The sequence below is a fragment of the Solanum dulcamara genome, chromosome 3 (assembly GCF_947179165.1).
Source record: "Solanum dulcamara chromosome 3, daSolDulc1.2, whole genome shotgun sequence".
In the NCBI taxonomy this organism is placed as follows: domain Eukaryota; kingdom Viridiplantae; phylum Streptophyta; class Magnoliopsida; order Solanales; family Solanaceae; genus Solanum; species Solanum dulcamara.
The window spans coordinates 69,954,799-69,972,591 of NC_077239.1; the positions used below are offsets into that span (position 1 = coordinate 69,954,799).

The following is a 17,793-nucleotide window of genomic DNA, read 5'->3' on the forward strand; positions in this document are numbered from 1 at the left end:
ATGTTTAGTAATAAGTCTTAAAAATAATTTGAAGAATAAATAATATTAACAATAAAATATAAAAAGTAATAATTTTTTTGAAATATTAAAATAATAAATAAGAAACTTTTAAAATAATACATAAGTAAAACTAAATAACAGGGTGTTATGAAACTATAAAACAAGAAGAAGGAGAAAGTAGGGAGAAGAGATTTATTCCTTTGAAGGATATTTTTAGAGTGAATTATAATAAAGAAAAATAATAAATAAAAAATTGTTTTTATTTATAGAAAAAACCCCGACTTAGTCCTACATAGAATTCTACTTTTTCTTCAAAAAAAAAATCTACATAATACAATTCACTATAATACAAAAATATTTATAACATAGAGAGACTAATTATTTTGAGTAATACGACAATAAAAAAATGGACCGGATGCGTCACATCCATGATCGTGGAATGACTGAAAAAAATTATATGTAACCCAATAATGAATTTAATCAATTCGTCTATGCTTAAACAGAAAATTGAATTTTTATAGAAGGACTAAAGTGCAATTAGGGGCGATGAAACCATTGGATCCTCTTCTTGTAGGGTTTCAACTTTCTTCTTTGTGAAGCAATTATTCATTCAGTATACAATCGATCAATCATGCGTCCGGTGTATGACTTCTCTTTCAGTCGTGCTAGATCCGGTACACTTTCCTTCTATGCTCGTCGTCGTCCATGGAGAGAGCTATTGGCCCACCCCTCTTCCTATACCTTACCCATTTCTATCACCGATTTCGCATCTCGGTTCAAGAGAAACCTCTTCTACTTTCGGGTCAACTATGCCATGGCTGTATTGGTTATACTCTTCTTAAGCCTTTTATGGCATCCGATATCAATGATTGTCTTCATAATTGTCTCTGTCGCTTGGTTTTTCCTATACTTCCATCCCGATGAACCGTTGATGGTTTTTAGCCGTATGATTGATGATAGGATTGTTCTGGTTGTTCTCGGAGTTGTTACGGTGGTGAGCTTGGTGCTTACTAGCGTTTGGTTGAATGTGTTGGTTTCGATTTTGGTAGGGATGGTGTTAATTCTTTTGCATGCAACGTTTAGAATTACAGAGGATTTGTTTCTTGAAGAGGATGAGGCTGCGGATGGTGGATTGCACTCTTTTGTTGGTACCTCCGTATGATATGAAGCTAAAATATGAACAAATCTGGAAAATGTAGCCAAATGTTACTGTTAAATTGAAGCAGAAGGAGCAATGGGTTTTAAGGGCATTAAGCTAGTCCAAAATTTAAAGCTTTATTCTACCGCCGTGAATGGCTCTTGTTTACATTTTTCCGGCAATCAAATGGAGAAATGAGACACAAATTATTTGGAATGGTTCGTTGTATTATCTGCTTCTGTTATCTAGTTATGACTGAACTCGTTGGCTCGATATACATTAAGCCATTAGGTTACTTGAGTTTTTCATGACAATCATAGGTTATATGAATGTCTATATCTGTCTCACTATATTCAATTTGATTTGTATAGAACATTGTTCAAATGTTTTTACGATCACAAGATTTCTACTTTATTCGGGTTTAGCATGTTCATCATTGATTATGTTGCGCCACGAATTTGTAAAACTGGCAAAACCATCATACAATGGGAAGTTTGGTTATCTGGAAAAAGAGGGTCCGAACATCTCTAGAACTCAGAATGGCAATTGGAATACAAAAATATGAGGCATCATTCTAGAGTCAGAAATGTTACCCAAATGTACTGCCAAACTGCAGTCTCATAGTTGAAATATTAATAACCTTAGAAAAATAAACTAAATTGTATGTATATATATTTGAAGATTTGAGATTCGAAAGACATGAATGAAAAAACATTATCAAGATTCACGCAGTATGAATACAAGGTAGTGTACAAGCATACAACACATTGCAGAAAGAGAGTGAACTTGAAAGTATGGTAGCCAGAATGGCTGAACTCGAATTTCAGTATTATCTTCTTCATTATCTTGTTTCTCATTTCTCACTGATCTGCACCAATCCTAGTCGCAGCGGTTGAAAACAACTTACTAGTTAGTCTACAGTCTCATCATATGATGCCCATTCAAGGCACAGTGGTTATAGCAATTCCGGTCAGCTACTTCAAGATATGACTAGCTCTCATATAGTTTACCAAGTATAGGAATGCAGTGATAATAACTCAAGAAGCTGGAACGCCTGGGATCTTTCTACCATAAGCTAGCCCCATAACAAAATCCTTTGCTGATGAACCAATAATTGCTGGTATACTTTCGGATGGGGTAGTTTGAAGCCACATATCAACCAAACTGTTCAGCGGTAAACTGGGGACTATTGATTGTCCCATACATCTAATCTCAACCTACAAAATAAACTAAAGAGTCAGCACAGCATAAAAGTAAAACAATCAAATCATTCACTATGTTTTTTTTATATTGAAGTTTACTGCAAGTACTCTCTCTCTGTCTTTTATCCTTTGATATTAGGATATCTTCCAAGAAGAAATGGTGTCCCCCATACTTGTCACATATGGGTTATCTTTCTTGCTAATCGAAAAGGGACATTTCATTTAACATTGACCATCACACATTACCATTCCTCATCTTAGCACTTGCGTAAAGTAGAGTGTTACCTGCCTCAAAGTTGAGTTAGTTCATGTTGAAATTTGTTAACACAGCCTAGTTCAAAACCTGACTGGATGACCATTGCACCCAATATATTTTAAAACTATAGAAAATCATGCCCCCCCAGACTTCAATCTAATATCATCAAGGAAGATGTATAATTCATTGATTTATAAATAACTTGAAAGCAAGACAATCACCTCGTCTTCACTCTTAAGATCCAACTTCCGCATCAGGTATTTTTGGATGAAAGAAACTGGAATATTACCGTCCCTGTAAAAGTGGAAGATATGAGAAAAAATATGCAAGAATACCTGAATCAAAATGTTAAAAGATATTGGTGGTTCTACTCCTACAAATGGACTACTTCAATCTTAAGTTTGGTGAACAGAAACTTTTCCAACTTGAGCTTCTCTTTCTAGCCTCTAATACTAAATTCCATTTTTGGCTCTAGGTGTCTTCCATGCCAAAAATCTATGGCTTATACATTCCCAATGATGATCTTAGGTTGCCTACATTATCTTTTTCTGCATCGCCATCCTAAGTCTTATCTATGTAGTTTGTACATTATTTGCATTTATACATCCAAAACTACTTGTAAGTCAGATTACTGATGCGAATTTAGGTGCCATCAGGTCCATCATTCTCAGATTCTGTTTTAGCAACTTCCAGAGCACCCCTCTTTTTCTGCATTGCCATTTTACCTTTTGAATCAAATCTTCCCAAAAACTGCTCTTTTTCCATTTCCCATTCTTCCGAACTGTTTAGGAATTTTAGTGTCACATATCAATTTGCAAGGTTCTTTTTGTCCGTGATTTCCATTTCTTTTATCACAAGCACACATCACTTCATGCTTTCATTACTGTTTCCAGATTACTGTTGGTTATGAACCATTAAAAGTTAGCAACTGTCATTTCTGAACATTTCTGGCCCGAAGATAGGAATCTTGTTTAGTATATAATTAGTATTTCAAATTGGAAAGTATAATGTCCTCTTTCTTATTAAATAACCTTGTTTTCTGAGGACTTTTATGGTCACAAGATATAAGACCAAACCACAAGAGAGGAAAGAAATGTAATGAACACTTCCTACAATCTAGCTTCCATATATTTCAAACATAACTTGAAGAGAGCATTTTCAGTTCAAGCTCAAGCACCTTAGTTTTATTCATGAAAACATATTCTGATGGAGGGAATGCTAACCATATCACTAGTGATATTCTTCTATTTGAGCAAACGTGGATGCACCCATGCTAGCACTTGCACTGGATTCTATCAAAATTTCAAAAGCAAGCATGCTTTGGCAAGAGTAGTACTAGGATGGATGACTCCCTTGCAAGTCCTCGTGTTGCATCCCTCATTTACTCAACTTGGAATTGGGACATAGTTCTTGTTGTTTGTTGAATAACTACCCCAGAAGACAACCAGCATAACATAGGAAGATAGGCCCTACTAATCAGTATGATAAATCTTACTTCGTTCACAACTTTTTACCAAAGCAAATGATTAGCTTTGAGGGGTTCAACCTAACAGTGCAAACCTAATATGACAAATAAATGTCCCTTCTCTAACAGCTTATAGTTCTAAATGAAGTGATCATACACTTCTGGTATCAGAGCAGGCAAATTTTCTAAATTCAAGTCTCACATCCACCAATTATCAAAAAGAACAAATGTATCTTCTCTAGCAGCTTAAACTTTTAGATGAGGGGGTCACACAATTTTATACTAGAATAATATATCCAAAGGGTGGAAATAAATGAAAATAAGAAGTACAAAAATTTATATGGCAGGTGCAGAAGCAAACAATCACTTTGAACATTGGAGGAACTTTTGGGCTGTGGATACATGCTGCAACAGTAAATCAGTTGCAGCACTGATGTGGAAGAAACCAGAGAATTTTGAGGCTTGAGGAGTATCATAGACTAAAAGTAACTGCAGTAGCGGTAGCTAGGAAATAGGTAATATGGAAAAAAAGTATAATTATGAATATAGTAATGCTAGATCGCAACAGTTCCTACTTCTAGCCCCTTGAGAAAAAGTAGAAATAAATGGGCTTAAGAAATTGACACTCTACAGTACACTAGTGTTTTACTTATTAAAAATTAGTATAAATACACCGAGTTAAGATATTAATGTCACAAGAAGTGGGAAATATACCTATAAAAGGAGAATTAATGCAAAAGGAGCTATGCAAGAATATTGCCCTCTACAATAGCGCCATCCAACGGCTCAAACGAATCAGATTGGGTTACCACTGGTACTAGAAGTACCAGAAGAAAGTGGTACAAGGCGAGTTGGAGTGGTGTGGGTGGGTTATCCCATATCTGACCTGTAAATAACCTGTGGGTGACTCATTTTACACAGTTTAAAAATGGGTTGAACCCAAACGTTATCCACTTTAATTAATACTCATCCAATCCGCATATGGGCAGGTTATTGAAATATGGGTCCATTTTGTGGGTACTCACTGTATACTAACCAAGGTAGAGCAGCATTATCATTATGAATCAAGTAGCTAGCTTATGGTTTACACTAACATTACAAGACAGGTCTCTCATAACTTTCTACAACTCAGGAATATTGGCCTATCAAAATAATTCCCATTGGCCATGTCCTGAAGGGGGAAAACAAATCCTCAATGCACTGGTGAGCAGTTTTTTTCCTAGTAACCCATCAGGTACCTTAACTCCGTGTTCAGCAACTACTTGTTATGCTCCAAAATTCACTTCCTCCAAAGAAAGAAAACCAAATTATAACTGGGGTACGCATGACGTCTTAGAAAGAAAGTATCAGACTCACCCATCCAGTTGACTAAAATAGATAATAGGAACAATCAGTGCCTGTACTCCAATTCCTTAGAGGATCTATGACTACTCCAAGTCCAAATGCAAAAGACTTGGTGAGAATCCACTAAATAATTTTCTTAAAAGACACACAGGTCCCTCTTTGGTTGCTCCATAGGTAAATGCCTCATTGAAGCCAGTTGCTCTCATGAGCCCTTTTGATATACAAAAGCATACGTAAACTTGTAAGTACATGAAACTCTGTGCACTTATGATTGTATTCAGCCATCTAAGGGCAAGGGTCATCTTAGTGCATGCCATTTCCATTCTCTCTGCCCACACGGGTTTCTCAGGTCAAGTATAAGGGCCCAAACAGCACCCAACTGAGTTTAACCAGCTGGTGCAGTGGGTACTGTCGAATAATGGAAAAGAAGCACGCAGGAAAGCTTCAACAAACAAACATAGATTGATAGGCAGAGCTAAAGAGAACCTACAAAATTTGTTCGCCAGAATTGTCCTTGCACTAGATTTGTGATACCCGAAAACGCATTTTGCCTTGAGCAAGAAGATAAATAAAAAATAACTAAGAAAACCTACCCAGAAAGGATATCAAACAGTTCTAAAAAGACAACAACAAAGTCTTATCAAACAAAACAAAAGTTCAAATGAAGAAAAAAAACATAAAAAAAGAATCAAGGACATAAAAGACCAAACAAAAAGCATCAACAACATAGAAAAACATTAACCAAAATAGCAATAGGAAAAGAGATATGTGAGCTATGGCAGACATTGTTTTTAATTTTTGAAATAACATAACAAAAGCAAGACCAGATTCCTCATTATTTCTGGAAAGGCATTAAATCTCTCCAAGTAAAATTGAATAATGAGAAGAAATGTTTACATAACATACTGACTTGGTATTTCTATTAGGTTGGAGTTCAAAGATGGTTCTTTTATGCCCCAATGGCTTTCATTAAATGGGTATGAGTGGTAGGCGCATGTTAAGAGTTTGAGTCCTCGTATGAACCAAGTTTGGTATTTGATAGGAGATTCTGTAGAGAGGCGGGCTATTAGCCACTGATTTTGAAGCTAACAACAATGGATTTAATGGATATCAAAATGTGGTTCTTTTATGAAAAGTGAGTCTAAAGTGAGGTGATAGATTAACCCTGGTTTGTTTTGTGGTTGGAGAGTGTTAGAGTATCTTTGGTTTAGTTAGTAGCTGAAAGGTGGAAGCATAGCACCATGAACCTTTAATAATAAGTTTTAATTTCATTTTGGAGGGGAAAGTTTAACATGACCAAGAAAAAAAGGCATGATATTCATTTTGATACAGGTCAACCATATGAATACCGAACTTATTGAAGTGCACAGTGGTTGACACGTACGTACAACATTCAAGGAATGTACATCTACGACAAGGTTTTATTTTTCAGATTAGTTTAATCAAAATTTCACAATAAAATACAAAGAAAAATGGATAGCGACCTATCTGATTATACTAACCCACTAAACTAACATTTTACGTTAGACAAAGAGAGTCACGCACAACTCCTGAGTCAAATTAGCAATATCAACTTAGATAATATCTTTCCTGATCATTGCTGGTTGCCCCCTAAATGATGTGTGACTTTACTGATCAGATGTGATCAAATGCACAAAATAAAGGTACTTTAAATCAACTGCCAGGCTTGTCGCCACAGCACATTGAATGTACTCTCATTTAGAACATATCCTACTATAAATGTCAGTTTCAGTGATTCTGAAGCAACATTAAGAAGTTACCATATTAGCTTATATTCTCTATCTTTATGCAGCGTGACTGTGACTTCCCAAGAGCCACCAAAAATAAAAAAGTTGCGGAATTGTACCTCAGAAAACGGAGGAAAAAGTTTATAAAGGTTGTAAGAACCAAAATTCATGCAGCTAAAATATTCTTGGGGCAACCTTTATGAATTATAAGCACTAACAGGAATACAAAGAGCATCATCAAAAGAAATTTGTTTCACGGAATAAAACGAACTTACTTTATTCTCAAGTAACTTGCAGAAATCTGTGGCAAGGGTGCATCTCCCTCCCTGACAATTCATTAGGAGAATTAAAAACATGGGAAATTGTATCTTGTTTCTGAAAAAAGAGTAAAACAGAAAAATCTATAACATAAAGCAGATCCTCACTGGTCTTCCGAGGCCACCAATGAGAACCATATTGGATAGATTCTCCTTTCACATCTGGCAGTGGTTGCATTCAGTACAGTTTGCGGTGAAATATCAAACTCTCCAAAATATGATGCCTTCTTTTGGCGAATTCTACGCGACTTTTTAGGTTTGTCAAATTCTGGAGGAGCAGGATCACTATTATTGTCATCCTTGACCTTCAATTTCTGTACATGTTCTTTGAGTTTAGTTTTACGGATGTGACCCTCACAGTCATGGGAATGCAGACCTTCTGACTTAGCAGCAGAACCGTGTGAGGTAAACCTCGAAGATTTGCTCCTGTTTGCTGCTTCCACCAAACAATTTAAAGGTTTCCACAAATCAACTTTGCCTTCCCACTGTTCACTGCCATTTTCAGTTTCTTTATCAGGTGTAGGGTGGCTAGAAGGCTCAGCACTGGAAGAATTCTGCAAAAGAAAAATAAAATAAAAATTGACACGATTGACTGTAACAATATTACCGCAGGTCTCTGGAAAACATTGCCAAAGATAAGACCTAAGGAAGTCCAACTTTAGGCACCACACCTAACATCTGAAGAACATGACTTACCTGCCTTATGTTCTGAGTGAACTTGTTCAAAGTCTCAATTGAGCTAGAGCTATCCAACTGATCTTCTCCAGAACCTTCTTCTTTCTTGAGAGGTTTCTCAATTGAAAAGTTGGAACCCTGTAATGTTTTTCTTGCCACCGATTTTGTTCTTCTTCCTGTTATTCCAGTTTGTGAAGATACTCTTGGAGTGCTGACCACAAGTGACGAGAGCGATCTCTCCTTTCTCCTCACTGGCAATACTACTGAAGGCACAATTTCAGGTGCATTCACCTTTCGCCTCTTATAAGGGAATACCTTTGCTCTCACATCTTGCAGATTATGATCTGGCCTGTTGTAAAATAATATAAAAAATAAATGCCCTTCTCAGGAAAATTTCATCTTCCACTCAACTGTGGAAGTAAATATAATATGCTTAAGAGGAAGCTACGTGCCTGAAAAAAACAGAACAAGATTGTGCTAGAAAATGAAGATTAACTGGGTTAAGCCTAATGTAACGGGTGAACTTCATAATATATCAGCATTTGGGTACTTTATTAATAACATTTATCTATCATCACACACACACTCATTTAATTAATGAACATATGTCATTATCCATTGCCCACATATCATAGTTTGCTCTCTACACTCCAATCTCTTGAGGCTTCCTCTCCTTTCCTACTCTAGAGGCTTCGAAGATAATCAGAAGAGAACTTCAAATCCAACAGCTACAGAGTCCGATTATCGGATGATGTAGAAGTCTGCTAATTTTGTCTATTTCCAAGTTTTCCTCCCTATAATTCAAAAATCAATCTCTTCTTGTCACCTTTTTTGGTCTTACTTTGCAGAACCTCCAAACAGTACCCGCAATTAATTGTAAATACCGATCCAAGTCCGTAAATTGGTCAAAAGGCAAATTTTATGAATACTTGTGGGATCAACATGGTTATAGGGGGTGAATATTGGGCCTTAGAGACCTAAACATATCCACAAGAGAAATGATAACATCTGAAAAAGGGTGAAACTAATAGCACACAAGAAAAAAAAGAGAGAAGTTCATCTGAGATGGTTTAACCATGTCACTAAGTAGACCGCAAAATACACTAGTCTGTAGTTGCGGCACTATGATGATTGAAGGAACTAAAAGGAGATGAGGCAAACCGGAACCCATTGAGGGAATTGTCTCAAAGACCTCGTGATCAATGTGGACTTACAATGTGCAAAATATGGTGAAAGCAAAGGATCCATATAGATAATATAACTAATTGGGATTCAGGCCTAGCCGTTGCTAACATTATGTCAGGTATCCACATAAAGACGAAAACTTTTTAAGTCTGATAAAAGACTTGCATTCAGCGTGGAGACAACTGCCAAATTTGGAGAACTTATACTTTTACGAAACTCCTGATATGCCTTAAGAGGCGGATTATGCAGTATTGGAGTAAAACTCTCTTGAATAGATTTGAACAGATATACAGGATTCATATTGCATATCCCATCTAGTTTCAGATTAAAACATAATTGATGATTGATTAAATGTGTAGTAGAGTTGCTGTAAGTCTCCACTCTCTAGTCATTCATCGTTACACATTAGAAGCAAACTACCCCGTAGAGCACTATGAAATTTAGAGAAAACCTGATTGTCTATGTCCAAGAATAACAAACCTTATAAAAAACTGCCCAGGAAAAAACAAAATGTCAACACAAGCTAGCATGCTGGTCTCTTTGAAGAGTGCATAAAAAAGAAAGGTGAATGAGGTGGAGGAAACAACTACCCAACTGTGGTGGACATGTCACATAGCTCTCAAATTAAACATGGAACAATCTTGAGTCAGCGAATACGTATGAAGGCAACATGTATAGCCAGGCATTTAACCTCTGACAAAATAAACATACAGAAACTAATATGTCAACTGAGTGCTTAAGCAAACTTTTGCATTTACGGAAAAAAGAAAAGAACAAGAGCTAGAAGATAATATGACCTCAGTTTCTCTAAAGGAACACAGCCTAAGTCAATATTGCAGATTGGACAGTGTTCCATTTCTTCATCGGACAGCTTCTTGTAGATGCATTTCCTGCAAACTGAGTAAAGTTCCAGACAGAACAGTGTCACAACAGTAGTCATCTTTTTTGCAGAAACAGTTGCTAGCTTCAATAATACCCGAACCAAAATGCAAATAGCCTAAGCTTCTATTTAAAAGGAACGAGAAGAAAGTAAGCAAAGTTCAAGTCATTCATCCAACAAGATGCTTCACACAATATACACCAGTGCAAGTTTATAAAGGAATACTTACATGAACAAAGAAACATCCCATTACAAACAATCACTTCCTGGGCAAAAGACAAACATAATACAGCGACCATAATACAATATACACCAGTGTAAGTTTCTAAAGGAATACTTACATGAACAAAGAAACATCCCATTACAAACAATCACTTCCGGCGCAAAAGACAAACATAATACAACGACCATAAATTAGCACCTACACTATTCATCAATTTGTCAATTAGTTCAAATTGTCGCAACAGAAAACCAAAAAAAGAATCACAGGATACAAATAAATCAAGTCAATCAACAGCATCCTGTTAAAGCTTCAATTAAACACTATGAACTGTCCTCGGCAGTCGGCACAGCAATAAACAAATATCACTGAAACTAAACCATTCATATATATCACCAATTACCCAATGGGATCGATCAAACAGATAGCCCGTTCCCATTCAGCTGAAAAAACCCAAAAATATCCCATATTCTGTTACAATTGCCTTACACCCAGTTAGATAAACCACTGTTTCCAGCTAAGATGATGCAAAGAGAGCAAAACCCAGATCGTAAAAACAACTGGGTAATCGGGAAAATCGAAAGCAATTCAAAATTCAAACAGGTAACATTGACCCATATAGGTAGAGAGAAGTGACTCACACGTATGAAGACATTCGGAAATAGTAGTTGCATCTCTGAAGAGCTTATGACAAAGAGGGCATGTCATGCATGCCGCAATCGTATCCCTCTTCACCTTCAACAATTGATTCGACATAATATATCACTTACCCTCTCTATTATCACCTCAATAACACTTTTCGAGTTTATCACAAAATCTGCGAAATCGACGTAGTGAAACAGTGCATGCTACAAACAGCTACATAACACATGGAGTTTACGTTCATTCATCACTTCCTTTTATCTGCATTAAACCCAGAAAACAAAAGTCGCAATTATCATCTTGCAGATTTGGAAGTGTTGAATCTGATGAGATTTTGAGGAAATCAAAAAGGGTGGATTTGGATTTTGGATTTTGGGGTAAAAGGGAAGATATTGAATGATCTCTTGTTGCTATGTGAGTCGAAATCGAGGGTGTTTTCGGTTGGGGGTGGGGTGGGTGGGGGTGAGCAGAATAGCTCACGAACAAAACCGAATACTAATTGTGTGTGTGTATTTTATATTAACCTTCTAATTCAAAGGGAGAGTTATTTACCGTCCCAACAACATTAACTTTTGTTGTTTTCATACGGCTCTAATCATTGTATTTATTATTATTGTTTATTTATTTTAATTAAATAGAATAATATACTATTACTATATCGTTATAATAACATTAAAATATTTATAATTATTTTTAAATTTAACATCAAAATGATATCACGTAAATTTGAACGAAATAAATAGTATAGAGAATGAGTAGGAAGAGTGGGGTGATTGATATTCGTTGTTGTGCTTCGTATACGTGACGACGGAGGTGCAAAAGGACCAGACAGAGGGTGGTTTAGAGATTTATTGCATCTAACGGCGCACGCTAGCCTATGCGTGCTGCAAGGAAATTATTTCTCAAAAATTATTTTATCCTGTATTTAAGTTTTTAATACTTAATATAATTAGATGAGAGGAGTAAGGGATCATTTGGTAGCCGGATAAAACCAAATTATTTAGGGGTTATTTTTGTATAATTTATATAATATTTAGTAGATAGATATAATAAATTATTTATGTATAAAATTAATATGAAGTTTGGTTGACAATTTACTGTATAGCTAATATATGTATAAATTACGAGAAAATATATGTATTATTTTATGCATGATAGATGGTGGCATAACTAATATATTGAATCACTCATAAGTAATTACTACATTACTAATACCCACAAAACTCTAACCAGCTTTGTTAGCTGAGCTGGTTTGAGGTATGTAATATTAGTAATACAAAAATTAATTATGAATAAATTTATGTATTCTTTTATGCATGTATTGATTATGTTGGATTTAATTATTTCACCTTCTATTCTGCATAAAATAATATATAAATTTTCTTATAACTTATACATATATTGGTTAGGCAGGTTTTAAATTACAAATTAAACACCATATTAATTTTATACATGAATAATCTAGCTCTTATCCAATTATCAAACATAATATAATTGCTTATACTAAATTTAATACTTACATAATTAACCTCCAGACCAACTACCAAGCGATTCTCAAGTGTTTTTCGTTATTAATGGTAACTCTGGCTCATAAACATTAAATGCTTTAAATTAGAAAATAGGTGGAAATAAATATTAGTATTATTTATTTTTAAGAAAAGATGTTTTTAAAAAAACTTTTTAGTTATAGGATTAACGTTACGTTCTGAAATACTTTGCATAAAAATCGCACTCAAGAGTATATTTTCATAATTAATAAATTGAATTATGAATTATAATATTTCAAATTTAATTTATAAGAAGGTAATAAATATTCCGTAAAATTAAATAAGGTACTTATAATCAGACTTAGATACTAAGATTATAAAAGAGAATATAGTAATAAAAATTAGTTAGATTGTTCCTTTATTATAAATTATTTAATTTATACAAAAGATATAGAAAGTACTTTTACATAAATCATCATATCCATTGAGTTGAATTTGCATAGAAATCGCCGTGTTTCAGAAATAGAGTAACGCGGTGTTTGGTTCGATGTTCAGACAAGAAAGATATGTACAAACTCCTAGCTCAAGTCAAAAAGTAAATACTCTTCTATTGTACTATATTTCAAAAGGAGTCGTCTTTCTTGTACGATGAGGGTATTTTAGGATAATAATTTTGAATTAAAATTAAGATTATAATTTGAATAATTTGTCTTACTATTTATCAAAAATATGATACAATTAAATTTTTTATGAAGTCAAAGACATAAGTCTCGATTTAACTCGCTGATAACAATTAAATATGTTTGTAAATGAATTAAGTAAAAAACAGTAAAGAAAGATAATCGAATCAAATGAAATGGTAAAACTTTGTTGCTGGATGTTTGTTGGATCCGGAGATATTAGTATAATCGATCTTATATCCGTAGATAGATTAATATTGTAAAGCTTGAGAACTAAGACCTAGTAAAATATAGAAAGCTTGGAGCATAAGAATATCAATATATTGTTGTAGTCTTGATCAGAATTCAAGTCCTTACAACAAAGATAATACATTAATCAATAAAAAAGCTCCACTCGAGCTATCTGAAAATATCGTTATGCGTGCCATGAATATTACTATATAATTTGTAGGACCTCGTGATATGTCTGTCCTTCTGTTCTATCTCGAGGATACGAGTCCTTTACTGGCTTTCAGCCACGAGTTCTCGCCATTTTTCCGATAGCGACCATCTAGCAATTCCGGTAATGTATCGAGGTCAAGCTACCCGACAAGTCTTTGATTTGAATACTCTATTAATGTAATCATTAGGGCTGTACAGGGCAAACCGATAAACCGCACCAAACCGACAAACCGAACCAAACCGGAAAAAAAACCCGACTAGTGGTTTGGTTTGACTTGGTTTGGTGTTTAGAAAAAAAACCCGACCATTATAGGGTTGGTTTGGTTTTAACTAAAAAAAGTCAAACCGAACCCAAACCGACCCGATTATAGATATACTACTTTTAAATTATGTTATACATAAGAATATTTATTAAAATATAATTTATAAATATTTTTTAAAAAAATTTCATAATTTTTATTTTCTTTCTTACATTTAGATTTGGAGTTGAGAAGTTCATCTAAATAATATACAAAAAAAAAATATCTTATAAAGTTATATTATAAAGTTAAAACTTCAAACAGTGTTCTGCCTCCATCTTATACGTTGATATTTTGTACTAGAACTCTTTTTAAGAAGCACTTCTCTGTGTTTTTTATTAGATACTATGAAAAACCCGAAAAACCCAAAAAAACCCAAAAAAACCCAAAAAAAATTAATATCGAAAAACCCGACTTTATTGGTTTGGTTTGGTTTATAGATTTAATAACCCGACACAAATGGTTTGGTTTGGTTTGTAAAAAATTCGAACCAACCCGGTCTATGTACACCCCTAGTAATCATCATAGATACTCTTTTCTAATCTTATGTGTCACGTATTCATTCTGAGTTCTTCCATGTGTATGAGTTATTTTTTTCTCAATACACTTACCTTCTACGTGAGATAATTTATATCAAATTTTTAGTATAAAATAATACGAAATTTTAAAAAATATATGGTCCAACACTATTTATATTTTTTTTAAAATATAGAATCGAAACCAAATTGAATTAGTTCGATTCCGTTCAAGTTTTTTGTATTTATGTTACTCCTATCATGAACTTCTGGTCAATCAATCGAAGAAGCTCTAGCATGGCCTCGAGTAATAATTGGTGGTCGACCTCTAACAGGTGCTACTGTGTGGGCTCTGGTTTGAGCCCCAACACGTCCATTGCCTCTGCTTCTACCCCGAGAAGTGATCCTAGCTTTAGGTTTGGGCTCCGCTCTCAACGGAAGTTGCACGTATCCCGATCTTTTATGAAAGGGTGAAATAAAGAGATTTAGAACTCAACTTGAATCAAGACCGCACAATAAAGAAAGAAAGAAAGAAAGAATTTCTTTTAAGATGTGTCATAGCTCCAAGCAGGGGCGACCTACCTGGGTGTCACGGGTTCATCCGAACCTCCTCAGCAAAAAATTATACTATATATATAGGGTAGATTTTCTATATTTTTATACATATACTAATTTTGAATCGCCTAAATTTAAAAGAAGAGATAGTCCAATGGTATTAGATTGATCAACTTGGGTTGTGAATACTACTTCCAGTTTGCAGGTTCAATTCTTGTTAAGTGCAACAATTATATTTTTATTTTTTGAACTCTCTGAGTGAAAATCCTGAATCCGCCACTGGCTCCAAGAAGATAAGTACAAACGTCTTCATATCAATATCTGTAAAGTTCTACTAGACATTGCTCATGGCTCATAGGACCCGTAAATCAAGAGCTCTAATACCACTTTTCACAATCCATTTTGCTTAATCCGCGAAAACACCTAATCCCAACCCATTAGATAAACCAATAAATCATACAAGTTTATTTTCATTTATGAAAACACAATATTAAACTTTGAAATTAGTTATACATCAAAAACGATTTCATAAGTCGAAAGTGCAAAAATACATAAATAACAACAAGAACTAGCGACATGAGTCATGAACTACTACAATGAACCTAGTAGCAGCACTTTTAACATGTACAAGCAATACATACATATATAATCTGAACAGAAGCAGAACTATATGACATACCATGGGGCATAAAGATATATGACATCAACAAGCTGTTCTCATGCTAGCTCACTTTTAGTATGTAATTCAAGTCATCTCAGAAATATTTTATTTTTATAGAATTTGAATTCTCTATTTCAATTCAAACTTTTATATAGTGGTTTAATTTCTTTATTTAACTAAATTAAATTTCAACAACCATTTCTATATTTTCTTCCACAATTATTAAAATCGTGTGTATATCTGTTTGTGTTTTGTGTATACCGAATTAACATTTTAAGCTATGAACATAATCAAATATCATCACATAAAATGAAACATAAGAAATAATCAGAAAACAATCACTTATAAAATTTATTATAATAATTAATAGCTAAGTAGGATGAATATAAATATAACATTAAGTTATTGATCTATAATATTTAAATTTGTAATGCATTAATATTTGGAAATAGAAAATAATAAGTTTAGATTGTAAATCTGGTGTCATATAACATAACATCCTTACTATATATATATATATATATATATATATATAAAGTATCACGCAATAGTACATTTGAATGGCGTTAGTCATACCTAATAGTAATCCTATCTTATGATTAATTTGTGGTGTACAAGATTGGATTAACTCTTATACACATATTAGATTATTATTTTTTTAAACGCTCTTCCATAAGTCCTAACAGTTGAATTTCCACATATTAATTAAGTAGTGACAAATCACATACTTTGTATCATCTTATTATATGTATCATATTATAGTTACAAGATTTTGTTTTAAATAATTTAATGAGACAAAAACATTACTATTGCAACAAAAAATTTCAAACTCATGATAAAAATGATTAGCTACAAAATTTTATATCATAAAAATTTGTTACATTATTTTCATCATGACAAATAAGTATAACTATTTAATCAAATTTGCCATAATTTTAGTACTTGAAGCAAATATATTTCATTAGTTACAATAGTTTATTTTAAGTAAAATATTGAAGCTAAAAGATTACATTTGCTACCGTGAATTTTAATTCGTGGCAAAAACTAATGATTAGCTATGAAATTTTATTAAAGCAATAAATTCGTGGTTATATTATTTAACTATTATCATAAAAAATTATAAATTGAAGCAAAAATTATTAATTTATCTACGAAATTTTCTTTTATATAATTTGTTGTGACAAAAAATTAGTAATGCTGCAGTAATTTTTATCGCGTGGCAAAAAAACGATTTCTCCATAGTAAAGGCAACAAGAAAGTCGAAGAGTTCAGCTAGAAATTTTTGATGCGTTCACATGAAAAGGAAGCTTCTTAAAGTAGGGCAATGTGGAAAGGCATGGGTGTTTTTTGTTTTTTTGCTTTCATTTGATGTTCAAAGCCCGCATTTAAGCTTCGATTAAATTTAGTTCACGCACTATAAAGCTTATTTGGGGATAATATTTCTGACAAGATTTTTTTTATTTTTAAAATTTGAATTCGAGATCTCTAATTAAGAGTGAAACAGTCTTACCACTGCACCGTAAGTTTGAAGTAAGCTCAATTGAAATTTCCCCATCTAAGTGATGCAAGTTTGAAGTAAGCTCAATTGAAATTTCCCCATCTAAGTGTGTATCACGAGGCAATTCTGTGTGCTCTGTGGACCCCCCTGTCATGATCCACTTGTTTAATTTTAGTGCATTATTTTTTGAGTTTAAGTTATTTTTATCAGGAGTAATACAATTAAAAGAAAAGTTATGATGAAATGATATATATTCAAAATTTATTGGTTTGATTGATGTAAATTTGTATTATATACAGGGTTTATAATTAAAAGGACAATGCTCCCTATTAGAGATTTATACATTATCAAAGTTTGAATTTAAAATTTTTAATTAAGAAGCGAGGATTTTTTTATCCATCTCACCACCTCATGATAAGAGTTAATTGGCATTTATTCGTTTGCACTAAATCAATGATGCAAGATATGTATCTTTTCACAAATATATTTATTAATTAATCATAGTTAAACATGTATTGTAGTTTCAAATTTCGATGTGTCCTAACGATTCTCTTACTATGCTAATTGGAGTCTCCATGCCATAAA

At 33.6% G+C, this 17,793-nt stretch overlaps 2 protein-coding genes across 3 annotated transcripts; one reads left to right on the forward strand and one right to left on the reverse strand.

Annotated features, from left to right (window-relative positions):
• The first annotated feature begins 487 nt into the window (after positions 1-487).
• Positions 488-1,539, forward strand: LOC129882771 (PRA1 family protein F3-like). The gene has a single exon (XM_055957216.1). The coding sequence runs from the start codon at positions 632-634 to the stop codon at positions 1,160-1,162; it is 531 nt and encodes a 176-aa protein (XP_055813191.1). The 5' UTR covers positions 488-631; the 3' UTR covers positions 1,163-1,539.
• Positions 1,540-1,827: 288 nt separating this feature from the next.
• Positions 1,828-11,547, reverse strand: LOC129882770 (E3 ubiquitin protein ligase DRIP2-like). 2 transcript variants are annotated; one of them, XM_055957213.1, is made up of 7 exons: positions 11,072-11,547; positions 10,128-10,227; positions 8,167-8,494; positions 7,579-8,024; positions 7,429-7,479; positions 2,818-2,890; positions 1,828-2,355 (listed from the first exon to the last, which is right to left on the reverse strand). In XM_055957213.1, the coding sequence occupies exons 1-7, from the start codon at positions 11,184-11,186 to the stop codon at positions 2,176-2,178; spliced, it is 1,293 nt and encodes a 430-aa protein (XP_055813188.1). In that variant the 5' UTR covers positions 11,187-11,547; the 3' UTR covers positions 1,828-2,175. The 2 variants fall into 2 exon arrangements, with proteins under 2 accessions (XP_055813188.1, XP_055813189.1); XM_055957214.1 differs by lacking the exons at positions 10,128-10,227; positions 11,072-11,547 and adding an exon at positions 9,921-10,019.
• Positions 11,548-17,793: the final 6,246 nt, after the last annotated feature.

Bases quoted from the DNA above. Each gene is read 5' to 3' on its own strand.
- LOC129882771 (XM_055957216.1), top strand. From the start codon at position 632: ATGCGTCCGGTGTATGACTTCTCTTTCAGTCGTGCTAGATCCGGTACA.
- LOC129882770 (XM_055957213.1), bottom strand. From the start codon at position 11,186: ATGTCGAATCAATTGTTGAAGGTGAAGAGGGATACGATTGCGGCATGC. The intron at 10,228-11,071 runs GTGAGTCACTTC...AACTTTACTCAG, and splicing joins TTCCGAATGTCTTCATACGT to TTTGCAGGAAATGCATCTAC. The intron at 2,356-2,817 runs GTGATTGTCTTG...TTTATTTTGTAG, and splicing joins ATCTTAAGAGTGAAGACGAG to GTTGAGATTAGATGTATGGG.